Source organism: Oncorhynchus nerka, linkage group LG14, assembly GCF_034236695.1.
Source record: "Oncorhynchus nerka isolate Pitt River linkage group LG14, Oner_Uvic_2.0, whole genome shotgun sequence".
In the NCBI taxonomy this organism is placed as follows: domain Eukaryota; kingdom Metazoa; phylum Chordata; class Actinopteri; order Salmoniformes; family Salmonidae; genus Oncorhynchus; species Oncorhynchus nerka.
The window spans coordinates 18,925,278-18,941,013 of record NC_088409.1 but is presented as its reverse complement, the minus strand read 5'-3'; the positions used below and the strand labels follow the sequence as shown (position 1 = coordinate 18,941,013).

At 42.8% G+C, this 15,736-nt stretch overlaps 2 protein-coding genes across 3 annotated transcripts; both read left to right on the top strand.

Annotated features, from left to right (window-relative positions):
- Window positions 1-616: 616 nt before the first annotated feature.
- aste1a (asteroid homolog 1a) lies at window positions 617-4,793 on the top strand. The gene is given in 5 exon segments (XM_065027671.1): window positions 617-1,561; window positions 1,564-1,988; window positions 2,072-2,285; window positions 2,376-2,547; window positions 2,676-4,793. Coding segments are annotated over 5 exon segments (2,097 nt in total). The 5' UTR covers window positions 617-687; the 3' UTR covers window positions 3,088-4,793.
- A 9,193-nt stretch (window positions 4,794-13,986) lies between these two features.
- On the top strand, window positions 13,987-15,716 carry rpp25l (ribonuclease P/MRP 25 subunit-like). Of its 2 annotated transcripts, none has more exons than XM_065027668.1 (2): window positions 13,987-14,092; window positions 14,719-15,716. In XM_065027668.1, the coding sequence occupies exon 2, from the start codon at window positions 14,735-14,737 to the stop codon at window positions 15,446-15,448; it is 714 nt and encodes a 237-aa protein (XP_064883740.1). In that variant the 5' UTR covers window positions 13,987-14,092; window positions 14,719-14,734; the 3' UTR covers window positions 15,449-15,716. The 2 variants fall into 2 exon arrangements, with proteins under 2 accessions (XP_064883740.1, XP_064883741.1); XM_065027669.1 differs by lacking the exon at window positions 13,987-14,092 and adding an exon at window positions 14,098-14,176.
- Window positions 15,717-15,736: the final 20 nt, after the last annotated feature.

Here is a 15,736-nt window from a genome sequence, read left to right as displayed (position 1 = left end):
GTTATTTAACCCCGAGGAAATTGCTTTATCAAACCATACAACTAAAAAACATTATAAAACATAAAACCATACAAAAACATTTATCTTAAACATAAAAAACAACACTTGGGAATATTTCCTTATTATTATTATTATACAAAAACACTTAAACCCTATAAATGTAATGTAGGCTACAAAACATACAATGTTGCCCAAACCTAGTCCTTCCCCAACCCGCCTGAATCAATTCTCAAAAGAAAGACAGGCTCTGGATGAAAATCTGCATTTTCACATTATTATGTTTTTATGGGGGCAAGAGAATTGACAAGGAGTCAACTTGATTTAACTCTGATCGCTGTTATTACTCAAATTTGACAAACATTGACAATTATTTTTCATGCCATGAGAGGCTCAAATTAAGCACAGATTCGAATGCATAAGATAAATGCTGAACATAATTTTACTATAATTGCAAAAAAACATCTAAAACACATTTCCACCCTTATTACCATCATATAATGTCCCATTAACTATTATATGCCTACTGTGACAAGATACAATATGGGAGTGACAGATATGAGGTAAGGAAAGTGAAACTTAAGGAAAGGAAAACTCATCCATTGTAATAATACTAGCCTCACTCAGTCAGTCCCATGACTGCTGAAAGTCTTCACTAAGAAAGACATCACATCCCAGACAGAGCACACCATGGGCGTCCAGGGATTGACCAGCTTTATGGAGGAGAATGGAAACATTTTAAAAGATGTTCACCTCAGAAACAGCAAGTTGATCATAGATGGTAGTAATCTGTTCAACTTGCTTTATTTTAACTCACGTTTGGATCAGAGTCATGGAGGGGATTATGATGCTTTTGAGGACCAGGTCTGCAAGTTCTTTAAGGCTCTGAGAGACTGCGACATTGACCCCTTTGTGATTGTAGATGGGGGCTCCGACTACACCGACAAAAAGTTTGAAACTCTCAAAAAACGAGCTCTATCAAGGATCAACACTGCCAACAACTTGTCCATGGGGCTTCAGGGGAGCGGTGGTATATTACCAATCCTCATCAAACATGTCTTCAAACAGGTCCTCATCAGCCTGAAGGTACCGTACGCACAGTGCATTTGTGAGGCAGACCAAGAAATAGCTTCCCTGGCTCGAAGTTGGAACTGTCCAGTGCTGTCCAATGACAGTGACTTTTATATCTTTGACATCCAGGCAGGATTTCTGCCTATCTCCCATTTTCACTGGCAGAAAGTGTCTATGCAACGCGGGAGCTCTATAAGATACATTCCCTGCAAGCAGTACACCACAACAAGCTTCTGCAGACACTTCAACATCAACAGAAAGGTTCTCCCAGTCTTTGCCTCTGTGGCAGGAAATGACTACATCAAGTTGCATAACATGGGTGTTTCCCTCAGGTGGGAAGAACACTCGTCAATGAAAGGAAGGTTTGCCCGCTTCGACGGCTTGCTGAATTGGCTGACCCACTTCCATGGGCAGAAGGAGGCCTTGGAATCTGTGCTCAGGCTCATCAGTCATAGTAACAACAGACAGAAAATGGATGCTGTCCTCCAGGGCCTCTCCTGGGCATAGAAGAGTACCATCTTCCCCCTAGTTGCCTGGAGCGGTTCTTCAATGATGGAGTGGGACCAGGACCCGGTCGTCTCCCAGAGCCTCTGAGGGTCCTTCCAGACTGGACCCTGCTGCCGTTGATGGAAGGTAGACTTCCCTCCTGCATGGTAGACGTGCTGCTGCTGGGAAGGATGATGCAGGGTGCCCAGGTGGAAGATCCCCGCTTGCCATGTGGGAACAACACCTCTCGGTCCATACGACAGGTACTCTACGGGCTGCTGCTGAGTGGGAGGAGGGCAGACCACAGTAGTCAGAGACCCCCAGTGAATGACGTGGAGGAGTATTACAGGGAAGGCGAGAGCCTGACCAGCTGCATGGTTGAAGCTGTCCTGCCCAGTGCTGCAGAACAGATGCAGCTAGACACTCTGCATCAGGTATGTATACATGTGTATGATATAGTATACAGTATATTCAAACATACTACTGTTGATTCTCATTCTCTTGCTGTGTTCCTTAGGCTCCAAGGTCAGTGCAGCTTAAGGTGTTTTTGGAGACACTTGGTGTGTCCCTGTCCACTATGAGCGGTGTCCCGCCTCATCTGCGTCTTCCTGTGGCTGTCACCTGCTACTGGCTGAGGCACGCCCATCCCCCTCCAGAACTCCCTGTCCTGCAGGCCCTGCTACTAGGTTTGGTGTACGGAGAGCTCTGCAGACAGAGGAAGAGCCAAAAAGGTATGGCCCAGAGCATCTACGAGAAAACACACAATTTAGAATTGATGAATATCGAAGTGTAGCCACTGACTCCTCCTTTTTGTGTAACAGGGTTTAGGGAGGGACCAGTGTTGGAGAGGCTGAGAGGGCTGATTCAGAGAGGTAGAAGGAGCCTAGACCTGGGTGTGGCCCACGCCTACAGCCAGTGGCAGTGCTGCCTGAAAGAAAGCCTTCACCTCAACCAACTGCTCTGCTTCCCTCTAGCCGAGCCTCAGTGTGCCTGGTAAGGTGTCCCTTCCTAAGTCAACCCTTGCCCCTAAACTTAGAGCAGTGGGATTCATTCACATTGTATTTTATCAGATCAGAAACAGAGCTAATTCAACCATCTTTTGTTTCCTGGGTGGCATCTAGGCTGTACAAGGGCACTCTGGTGCACCAGCTTGTGACCAAACTGAGAGGGGGGTTAACCCCGGATTCTCTCCTGATGGGAGGCCCTTGCTCTGGGCAGCTGTATAGGGCCATGCTGGGAGCAATACTCAACTCCCAGGATGCTGCTGTCATCCCCTTGGTGTCTGGGCCGCAGAGGGCCACATCTCCATCCTTGACACAGCCATGGGACGATCTGACGGCCCATCTACACATTCTGGCTCTGGAATATGATGATGATGATGATGGTGCTGGAGGTGGGAGCAAGGCCAAGCCAGAGGACGATCTGGGTTGGACTTTGGTCTCAGTGCGGAGCAGGCACAAGAGCAAGGACAGATTCAACCGATCTAGGAATCCAGAATTCTCCCGGAAGCAGGGGCGGATCGGCTGGGAATAGGGAGGGACCATTATATAACTGTTTATATAGAGACGTTCTGCTCAACTCTTTCATGTTTTTAATGTTCTTATGTGTACTGTCGTTTCTGAATCAGAATTAGTTAGGTAACATTGATAAATAAGTTGTTTTATTTTTTCTCATAATATGCTTCTCTAGGGAAAAGTCACTTGGGGCCCAGAGAGGGGAGAGGTCAGGCTTGTCTTTTACATGTCTGGTAATAGGCAGAATATCAGAAAGGGAGAAGTCAGGGTTGAACATTGTCTTCATAATGAATATATCTGTGAAACCATGTGAAGGGCTCCACTATGTCTGTACTCCAGTCACTCCCTCCTTTTCCCATTGGGGGGAGGAGTATGGCAGTGTCTGGAACCATTGTATGTCCCCTCTGATGTTGAAACTTATCTTTCATAGCTCCTCAGGGAGCTTGTCCAGGGGTGGCTTGTATTTGAGATGGGAGTATCTAGAATTGACAATTGATATATGCCATTGGCTGAGGTAATGTTTTGGTAATAGGAAGTACCAAGAACGAGAAGTAGAACCTCGTCTTAGAGAGCAAAGTGAACAATAATTTATAGCTAATGCTATCTGGCTATGGGATACTCCTCTTTCAAGTAAAAGGCCCTTTGTGAAGTTCCTAAGATCTGTGATTCGTCATTGTGACTTGAGAGGGGTGTACCGATGACTGAGTAATGTTTGTACCGATGACTGAGTAATGTTTGTACCGATGACTGAGTAATATTTGTACCGATGACTGAGTAATGTTTGTGCCGATGACTGAGTAATGTTTGTACTAATGACTGAGTAATATTTGTAGTGATGACTGAGTAATGTTTGTACCGATGACTGAGTAATGTTTGTACTGATGACTGAGTAATGTTTGTACTGATGACTGAGTAATGTTTGTACCGATGACTGAGTAATGTTTGTACTGATGACTGAGTCATGTTTGTACTGATGACTGAGTAATGTTTGTACTGATGACTGAGTCATGTTTGTACCGATGACTGAGTAATGTTTGTACCGATGACTGAGTAATGTTTGTACTGATGACTGAGTAATGTTTGTACTGATGACTGAGTAATGTTTGTACTGATGACTGAGTAATGTTTGTACTGATGACTGAGTAATGTTTGTACTGATGACTGAGTAATGTTTGTACTGATGACTGAGTAATGTTTGTACTGATGACTGAGTAATGTTTGTACTGATGACTGAGTAATGTTTGTACTGATGACTGAGTAATGTTTGTACTGATGACTGAGTCATGTTTGTACTGATGACTGAGTCATGTTTGTACTGATGACTGAGTAATGTTTGTACTGATGACTGAGTCATGTTTGTACTGATGACTGAGTAATGTTTGTACTGATGACTGAGTAATGTTTGTACTGATGACTGAGTAATGTTTGTACCGATGACTGAGTAATGTTTGAATGGTTTTAGACTAATCGTTTTGGTTTGACTGCTTTACCAATGAAAATGGTTGGCTACTGGCAGCTCAATGCAGTATGAACAAAACAAGCTGAACCACAGTTTAATTGTTTTATAGGCCGATATTATTGTCACATGTTTTTTGTTTAGTTTATCAGATTATTTATTTTGGGGATGTTATAATCAAGGATACTCATTTGTTATTATTTAGTTTTTGTCACTGAAAACATCACTGATGTGTCCCGAGAAATGTGTAATAAATGTATCATCAGTCATTCTGTTCCCGTTTCTAATATTGTTCTATAGAAACTGTTATTTTACACAAAATGTAGCTGATTTATTGTCCATAGTGTTTCCTGGTTTAGTTAAGTTTTAGGTGAGAATATGGAGCATACTATTGGTACCGTCTAACAAGCAATGTCCTTTCTTCATTAGATAATGGTTAATCATTGTCCGATTTCTTATCAGATAACTTTTATACACTGTATGTAAAACCTTTATGTTCCTCATCACATCTAATAGGGTCACTTCTCATCAGCGTACAGTCATAGTTACTGGTTGGATTGTAGTTCCCCTTGATTCAATTGGCTATGTTGTTTTGCCTTTTTAAAGAGTAATGGTAATTCTACAGGGTTGAAGATAGACTGTCATATTGGGTTTATAACAAAACTCCTCATTATATCCATTATCCTGGTTCCATGTGTCATACAGTCGGCCTACATCTCTCTCTACACATGATGTCTTCAACAATGATCCTCACGGAAAAAAGATCATAATCTGTGATCATTTGTGTTCATGTTTAAATAAATGGAAACTATGAAATGATCCTCAAGGAGGAGATGAAGGAGTTGGCATGCCAAGATCATTGTCATGACGTGTTTTAAATAAATGGAAACTATGAAATGATCCTCAAGGAGGAGATGAAGGAGTTGGCCTGCCAAGATCATTGTCATGACATGTGTTTTGCATACAATGAGAGATCAAGGATGGATTTTGGATCTAGATGTTCATACTTTAGTTTTTAGGACCCGCATGTATTGCCTGCTTTAGCTGTAACTGGATATTAAAATAGAAGAACTACGATCATGTATATCCTACCAACGGGGCATTAACAACTGTAATATCTTATGTTTCACTGAGTCGTGGCTGAACGACGACATGAATAAAATACAGCTGGCGGGTTTTATGCTTATTCGGCAGGATAGAACAGCAGCCTCTGGAAAGACAAGGGTGGCGGTCTATGTATTTTTTGCAAACAATAGCTGTTGCATAAAATCTGAGGAAGTCTCCAGGTTTTCTCGCCTGAGGTAGAGTATCTCCAGATAAGTTGTAGACCACACTACTTACCAAGATAGTTTTCATCTATATTCTTCCTAGCTGTCTGTTCACCACCACAAACTGATGCTGGCACTAAGACCGCACTCAATGAGCTGTATACGGCCATAAGCAAACAGGAAAATTCTCATCCAGAAGCGGCGCTCCTAGTGGCCGGAGACTTTAATGCAGGGAAACACAACTGCACTGTCCGATTTACAGTAGCTATTACAGTGATTATTGTTTGAGGTTGCGCCCCACATCAAAATATTTTTTCCATCGGCACAGATTTCATACATTCACATATAAAGACTAAATATTCACTTACTTTTTGAAAATCTTCCTCTGATTTATCATCCAAAGGGTCCCAGCTTTTTTATATCCCAAAAAGTCTGTTTAGTTGGCGCCATCAATTTGAGTAATCCACTCGTTCAACTTGCAGAGAAAGAATCCAAAAATCTACCCCTAAACTTTGTTTGAACAAGTCAAAATACGTTTTTGTTTACTCCTCAGACACCCTAAAATGTAATCAAACTATAATATTTATTTAGGAAAAGAAGTATGTTCAATAGGAAACCGATTTTAGCAGGTGCGCAACTTCATCATGTCACGCAGAAACGCGGATTTCCCAAAATCAAAATCAAATCAAATCAAATGTATTTATATAGCCCTTCGTACATCAGCTGATATCTCAAAGACCTGTACAGAAACCCAGCCTAAAACCCCAAACAGCAAGCAATGCAGGTGTAGAAGCACGGTGGCTAGGAAAAACTCCCTAGAAAGGCCAAAACCTAGGAAGAAACCTAGAGAGGAGCCAGGCTATGTGGGGTGGCCAGTCCTCTTCTGGCTGTGCCGGGTGGAGATTATAACAGAACATGGCCAAGATGTTCAAATGTTCATAAATGACCAGCATGGTCAAATAATAATAAGGCAGAACAGTTGAAACTGGAGCATCAGCACGGCCAGGTGGACTGAGGACAGCAAGGAGTCATCATGTCAGGTAGTCCTGTCCAGACTGTGTCCTCTTACAAAAACTGTTATTTCTTATTTGTTTTTGAAGTTACACGCTTGAAACCTTAAACATAGACTGCTGACACCCCGTGGAAGCCATAGGAATTGCATCCAGGGAGCTATTTTACAATCTGACCTTTCTCTTCCATTTCTAAGAGGATGTTCTCTCTCAAAAATAAATTCTGGTTTGTCTTTGGATTTTCTCCTACCATATATATTGTGTTATATTCTCCTACATTATTTTAAGATTTCTACAAACTTCAGAGTGTTTTCTTTCCAATGGTGCCAATTATATGCATATCCTGGCTTCAGGGCCTGAGCTCCAGGCAGTTTACTTTGGGCACATCATTCAGACAGGAAGTGGAGAAAAAAGGGGCCTATCCCTAAGAAGATTTATCATTGTTGCATTGGATTAGATAAAATTATCTAAAATGAGAACAACATGTCTAGACTTTGGTTTCTCACTCTACTATCTCAGCCTTGAGGCTGCATGACTATCTGCAGGTGCAAGCAGTTCTCAGCCTGAGAACTAAAGCAGTACATCTCCATTACCCAGTACTTTTCCATCATTACGCATTGCAAGCATACAAAGGTTATCACATAGTAATCATGGCACTGTGAATATGTGTGTTTTCCCTCTTCACAAAGCAGAAAGACTCCATTTAATCAGTGGACACCACTCGTTTTATTACAACACACCTGGCATCATTGTTCTCTTTACTAAAGTAGAGGTTTATTATTGCTAAAGGTCCTGCATAGGTGTAAACATGTTTTTTTGCAAGAGATAGCACATGTGTAGCCTAAGAAAGTAGCAGAAATGTGCAGAAAGTAGATCTGAATGCATTTTATTGAAGGTAAACAATAACAGTCTTGACATTTTTTGGCAACATAGTGATATATTCTTATATACTGTACAATGAGGAATTCAACTACAAAATACTAGTCTTCTCCCATTTTTTAAAACCATTTCCCCCCACCCACAAGGTATATAAACAACAACAATAAATAATAATAAAATAAGATACTAGATACAATACAAAAACGTGAAGAACATAAATCAATCAACTCTAATTAGCACATGAGGGACAGTATGCAAGTGTGTGTGCATGGACTTGCAGATGTATTTCTCCCATGTGCAGCACATATGCAGCCTGTGCAGCCTGCCCCAGCTGCAGCCTCCGGTGGATCAGGACAAGATTCAGCCCCCTGAACAGCTCTCACAAGCGCTGCAGAGGCTGCTGTGCAGGGGAGGCGCTCCCTTCTTTGATTGTTTGGGGTTACATGTGCCTTTCCCAGCTGCTCCAGGAACACTCTCCTCTTGTTCCGCTTATCAGGCACCCAGGTAGGGTTGATCTTGTTCTATATCACAAAGGCATTTTATGAGGACACATCAATGATGTTATGAAAGATGACCAGGGGCCAGCGGGCAGTCATCCTCCTGCAGCTGTAAGTTCCAATCACCTTGTCCAGGTTGTCCACAACTCCTTTGTTGTGGTTGTAGTCCAGGATGATGACTGGCTTCCTGTCCTCACGATCACTGATCTCAGCCGTTTTGTGCAGTGTGCTCAGGAGGACCACATTCTTGTTCTTTGGGAGGTAAGAAACTAGAGTGGTGGTGGGGGTGAAGGCAAACTTTGATGCGAAGTCCTCTCTCACCTTTGTTGCGAGGAGTGCAGGGGGGAGCTTAGGCTTGTTCTTTCTAACTGTGCCAATCACGGTGATCTTCCTCTTCAGGAGCTGCTGGCTGAGCTCATAAGAGGTGAAGAAATTGTCACACGTGACATCGTGCCCCCTCAGTCCATCTGTCACATCAAGCACAACCCGCATCCCCTGGTTCTTCTCCGGGCCTCCACTGGTCGGCTTCCCTGTGTAGACTTGAATCTTCCAAGCATAGCTGGATGTGCATCACAGGCCACCCATATCTTGAGGCCATACTTTGCTGGCTTGCTGGGCATATACTGCCGGAAAGGACAGCAACCTTTTGACAAAAGAGATTACTATCAGTAATTAGTATCAGTGTCACTGAAAACAATCACATAAATCAATGATATTATAGCAATACATAATAAAATTAACAGTGAAAATCACTTACATTACAGATATGAGAATAAAAATGTACATCTGAATGGAACCAGTTGCTTATCCACTGTTACTTCAGGCCCAGGGTTGTAGAGGTATGGCAGACACTCCACCCACTTCTCCCAGACCTCTCTTATGACTCCATTCACTTCTCCCAGACCTCTCTTATGGCCGCCAGTTTGTCTCTCACACGTCTTGCAGGTCTTGACTCACGGTTATCAAATTGTAGCATTCTTGAGAAAGTGTGAAAGACTTTCAGTGGCATCGTGGCATGGAAAATCACCCTCCACTCTCTGCATCCCAGAGACTACATGTAGCCTCGCCTCGGGACCTATACACAAGATTAGCAGCCCTATGTAGGTACGCAGGTCAATCTCATCCATCCTTTTCCAGTTGTCTCCATATTTATGGAAATCCTCCAAATTTGTCATCTCCAGGATGATTTTTCAATGGCTGGTGTAATGAACATGTAGAATGTTGAGGCGATGTCCTGGGCAACTGCATGTATTGTGGGCAATGAGGTCATCCTTATGACATTTTGTGCTGTCATCCTGCCCTGGTTGTCATATGGTGACAAGGACCATGTTATTTTGCTGTTATTTGACAAAATGTCTCTCTTTCAGCTTGGGGGATTTCTTCTTCATCTGAAGACGATGCATCGTGCTCTGGGTTGTATTCTTCTTCAGATACCTCCTCCTCTTCTAAATCATTGTTCTCTTGTTCCTCCTGGACATCTGAAAAAATCAGATATACGACCTGTTCTGCACTGAAACATGCACTCATGGCTTCAGCAGAGAGAGAACTGGGAGGACTGCCATCTGCAGCACCTTTATAGAGGTGGGAGGACTGTCATCTGCAGCACCTTTATAGAGGGGGGAGGACTGTCATCTGCACCACCTTTATAGAGGGGGGAGGACTGTCATCTGCACCACCTTTATAGAGGGGGGAGGACTGTCATCTGCACCACCTTTATAGAGGGGGGAGGACTGTCATCTGCACCACCTTTATAGAGGGGGGAGGACTGTCATCTGCAGCACCTTTATAGAGGGGGGAGGACTGTCATCTGCACCACCTTTATAGAGGGGGGAGGACTGTCATCTGCACCACCTTTATAGAGGGGGGAGGACTGTCATCTGCAGCACCTTTATAGAGGGGGGAGGACTGTCATCTGCAGCACCTTTATAGAGGGGGGAGGACTGTCATCTGCAGCAGCTTTATAGCCTCTGACTGCATTCCCCATTAGTAAACAACGCTTTCAAGAAGTGACCCACTACTATGTGGAACTTTATTCGTAAATCCTAGTGGTTAGAGAGTTGGACCAGTAACCGAAAGGTTGCTGGATTGAATCCCCGAGCTGACAAGGCAAAAATCTGTCATTCTGCCCCCTGAACAAGGCAGTTAACCCACTGTTCCCCGGTAGGTCGTCATTGTAAATAAGAATTTAACTATGACTTGCCTAGTTAAATAAAGGACACATTTTTTTTAAATACAAAAAATGTCTTCTGTACTTGTGGTGGCCTTAACTTCATGTTGTTTTGCAATTATAATATTGACAAAGTTCCAGTGAAATTCTCTGCTTTTCATCGGCAGGTTTTCTTGTCGAGGTCCTTCCTTCAAGCATAATTTTTCTCCAGACATATAATATATTGGGACATACTGTATAAAAATACTTCTTTTGTTTTTAGAATAATGGTTCCGAAATAATATCTTATTTGTGAGCCAACTTGTAAATGCAGAGGGGCTTTTACTTAATTATAAGGAATTCTTATCACTTTACAAGATCCCTGTAACACCTAAAGACTTTACAATTGCTTTAGATGCCATTCCCTCAGGTGTTGCTTTATTATTCAGGAAAGTGTCAAGACCTGACCCTCAGAACATACCTACAACTAACCCGTTGACTCATCAGTAAGAAATATTTGTATTTTATTCCATTCAACAACAGAGCTATAAGAGCCTTGTTTCAACAGGATGTCATGCCTTATAGGAATGGTTTTATTGATGTCTGTTGGAAAAAAGTTTGGATGTTACCACACACATACCTACTTATTAACAGAATTATGGAAGTTTATGCCAACCACTATTTGAAGAGGTTAAAAAATAACACATTCAAATTGTACCTTTTGTAATGGCCACCCAAACAGTGTTGCATCTTTTTTTGGCATTGTATTCATGTAAGGAATCTGTGGCAAGACATCAGCAGATTTATCATTTAACACATTTATGAAGATTTTACACTATTATTGTCACATTCGTCATAGTGAGGAGACCAAGGCACAGCGTGATAAGCGTACATCTTCTTTTAATGGACGAAAGACCACACCGCTATATCACACGAGTGCTGACATGCAACTACACATAGACAATAACCCACCAAACCAAAATGGTAAATGGCAACCTAAATAGGATCCCTGATCAGAGACAACGATAAACAGCTGTCTCTGATTGGGAACCAATTCAGGCCACCATAGACCTACATATACCAAAACCCCATAGAATTACAAAAACCCTAGACAAGACAAAAACACACATACCACCCTCGTCACACCCTGACCTAACCAAAATAATAAAGAAAAAAATGACAAACAAAACACCACATTTCATGACCTTGCAAAAAGAAATTGAACTATATTTTAAGACAATTAAAAATGTGTGTATGTCCCTTAATGTCCTTGTGTAATGTGATATTGTACCCCCTAGCCCCGCCCCTAGCCCAAATGTCCTTTGTATATTCTTTATATGTACTTGTGTTCCCCATGTACTTTTTGTATTGATTTGTTGTTAATATATATATATATATATCGAAGGAGTGCCTTTAATGGCCTGCACATGCACAGTTCGGCGCCAGGCAACCTTTTTAATCTATGGTATAATGTCGTTCGCAACATTCGGATGTGCATTCTGCCATCTACTGTGCGGGAGGATAATAAGGAGGGAGGGGGGGAATAAATAAAATATCATACAAACTATCAACAACAAAAAATACTAAACAAAAACAACCTGCTTTTCTGTAAAAACAAATTCTAATCAGGCTCAGATTACACCATTTTTTTGTATTACTTTCATACACGATTTCTATAGGAATATAAATTTGAGAACACTACTGGTCAAAAGTTTTAGAACACCTACTCATTCAAGGGTTTTTCCTTATTTTTATTATTTTCTACATTGTATAGTTAAAGTGAAACATCAAAACTATGAACTAACACATATGGAGTCATGTAGTAACCAAAAAGTGTTAAACATATCAAAATATATTTTAGATTCTTCAAAGTAGCCACCCGTTGCCTTGAAGACAGCTTTGCACACTCTTGGCATTCTCTCAAACAGCTTCACGAGGTCGTCACCTGGAATGCATTTCAATTAACAGGTGTGCCTTCTTAAAAGTTCATTTGTGGAATTTCTTTCCTTCTTAATGTGTTTGAGCCAATCAGTTGTGTTGTGACAAGGTAGGGGTGACATACAGAAGATAGCCCTATTTGGTAAAAGACCCCTAATTTGGCAGCAGCTACTCTTCAAATCAAATCAAATTGTATTTGTCACATGCACCGAATACAACAGGTGTAGACCTTACAGTGAAATGCTTACTTACAAGTCCTTAACCAACAATGCAGTTAAGAAAAATACCTAAAAAAGTAAGAAATTAAAGTAACAAATAATTAAAGAGCAGCAGTAAAATAACAATAGCAAGTCAATGTGTAGAGTACAGAGTCAATGTGCGGGGGCACCTGTTAGTCAAGGTAATTCAGGTAACATGTACATGTAGGGAGAATTATTGAAGTGACTATGCATAGATAATAACAGAGTAGCAGTGTAACCGGTGTGAAATGGCTAGCTAGTTAGCGGGGTGCGCGCTAATAGCATTTCAATTGGTGACGTCACTCACTCGGAGACCTTGAAGTAGTTGTTTCCCGTAGCTTTTGTGTAGCGATGGGTAACGATGCGTCGTGGATGTCAGTTGTTGATGTGTGCAGAGGGTCTCTGGTTTGAGGCGAGGAGAGGGACGGAAGCTATACTGTTACAGCAGCAGCGTAAAAGACGGGGGGGGGGCAATGCAGATAGTCTGGGTAGCCATTTGATTAGACGTTCAGGAGTCTTATGGCTTGGGGGTAGAAGCTGTTTAGAAGCCTCTTGGACCAAGACTTGGCGCTCCGGTACCACTTTCCATGCGATAGCAGAGAGAACAGTCTATGACTAGGGTGGCTGGAGTCTTTGACAATTTTTAGGTCCTTCCTTTGACACCGCCTGGTATAGAGGTCCTGGATGGCAGGAAGCTTGGCCCGGTGATGTACCTGGCCGTACGCACTACCCTCTGTAGTGCCTTGCGGTAGGTAACCGAGCAGTTGCCATACCAGGCAGTGATGCAACCCGTCAAGATACTCTCGATGGTGCAGCTGTACCTTTTGAGGATTTGAGGACACATGCCAAATATTTTCAGTGTCCTGAGGGGGAATAGGTTTTGTCGTGCCCTCTTCACGACTGTCTTGGTGTGCTTGGACCATGTTAGTTTGTTGGTGATGTGGATGCCAAGGAACTTGAAGTTCTCAACCTGCTCCACTACAGCCCCGTCTTCCTGGGGTCCAGAAATATCAAGGCAGTTATACAATTTTAAAATCATTACAATACATTCACAAAATATTTCACAACACATTAAGTGTGTTCCCTCGTGCCCCTACTCCCCTACCACATATCTGCAACACAAAATCCCTAATTGGTAACCTACATTCGAAAACGAACCCTAACAATGTGACGTAGCCTAATGACGCTTTAGCTGAGGAACACAAACGGTGTGTCTGGCACACATAATCACTTATGGCATCTTTGGCAAGTGTCCCTTATAATCATTTGCCAACGAAACCTGCTGCAATATAGATAACCTGAGGAAATTGCTCTAGCAAACCACTAAAACATATATTTTCTCTGAGACAACTTATTATTTTACTTCAAACACGTCCAGCCTACTAATGTGGTTATGTCAAAGGTGGTTTAGTATGGTTTTAGAAACACTGTTGTTATTTCCAGTCAGTCATGTTTTAAAAAGTAAAGGATTGCATACATATATCTACTACAACTCCCAGAATGTACCGGGGCTCTTTAATGCTTTTTGCAGCAGCGGCGAACGTCATACGATCAGAGCCCTTTGCGACATACGGATGTCCTATGTTTTCGGGTAAGTAATAAACTGTTTATTTGACTGTGTTAACCGGGCTGATCAGAACACACCCGATGCTTAAGACTGGGTTTTTGTAAATACGTGAGTTTTATAACAAAGTTAATCTGAATTAGATAGCATATGTCTATTCATGGCTACCTAACAGTAGCTAGTCACAGCCAGAGTTTGCCAAGTAGGCTACATCAACTCTACGGAGTTGAGCGACGTTTTTTAAATGAAACTCCGTCTCCTTCGATTCGCTATGTAGTCGATACTTCACATTTTTAAAATTATTAAACCCTTATCGTGTACCTATATTTGTCCTCTGTTGTGTGCCTTTTTTGTTTGCTGAAATCCATACCTTTTTTTAATATAAAACGGTAATCAAATACAACCACATACTATTTCTCATTGTCGTTGCTCTAAAATGTTAACACGGCGCGCATGTGGCCATTGAATCTCAACGAAACCGTCAGTGGTTGTATTTGATTAGTGAGGTACTTGGCCAACTACAGACAGAGTATTTAGCTAGAGAATTAAGGGATATGGCAGCAAGATTATTATGTAAAAGTCTGAGGCTACTGTACGCTAGTTCTAATACCGTGTTGATCAAATATTCTGTACGTGTGTCTCTGTCTACAAAGATAAGGTACAGGTGACATGGAGAACTACAGTAAGGCGCGAACGGTGGAACAGCCCTGCCCCTGCCCATTCCCTGGCCTCTCCAGCGACACCAATGAGGTTAGAGTGAAGGATGGCAGCAAGATCCGCAACCTCATGCGCTACGCCCTGAGCCGCATGGAGGTCAAGCCCAGAGCGCTGGAAGGCGAGGGGGGGCAGCCTAAGAGCGAAGAAGGGGGTAGCACCACCGAGGTCCAGGAAGCACCATGCTCCCAGGCACTGGAAAAGATGCCTAGCCGGCAGATAGTATTCACTGGGATGGGGAAGGGGGTCTCCAAGGCCATCACGTGTGTGGAGATCCTGAAGCGCCGTGTGAAAGGCTTGCACCAGCAGACCAGGCTGCTCTTCAGCACTGTCCTGGAGGTGTGGGAACCCCTGGAGCCTGCGGCAGGCCTGGACAGCCTCACCGTCAGTAGGAACATACCTGCTATCTGGGTACTGCTCTCCAGAGACCCCCTGGATGCCAGCCTGCCTGGATACCAGGCTCCAGGGAACTTTGATGCCCTGTGGGCACAGGCTGCCAAGGAGGATGCAGGGGTGGCTGGTGGACAGAGACATGGGGGTAGGAGGAAGAGGGGAGGTGGTGGTGGCAGGGGTAAGGGACCAGGAGGCCCTGTCAGACAGACTGATCGATCCAGAGAGCCAGGAAAAGGCCAGAGTCGTGGTAAGGGGGCGCTGGCAGGGCAGGAATGAGATGTGTTCTGTGTGTGGAAGAGGCCTTTGGACCAACCTGTTATAAATCACAAGACAGTCCCCCATCGGCCGATGAGTGCACAAAATATCAACCTTTCCAACTTTTCCGTTATTGTGTTATGACTCACTTTCTGGGAGAGAGGATGTGAGCGAGTGCCTAAGTTCATAGGTCAAGCCTGAGAATTTTCAGACTTTTTTTTTGTGCTCTTATATTTAAGTTCAATATTTTGTCTCATTTATAAGTAAATAAAGTGTAGCCTGTACATAATTGCACTGGTCATTTTGATG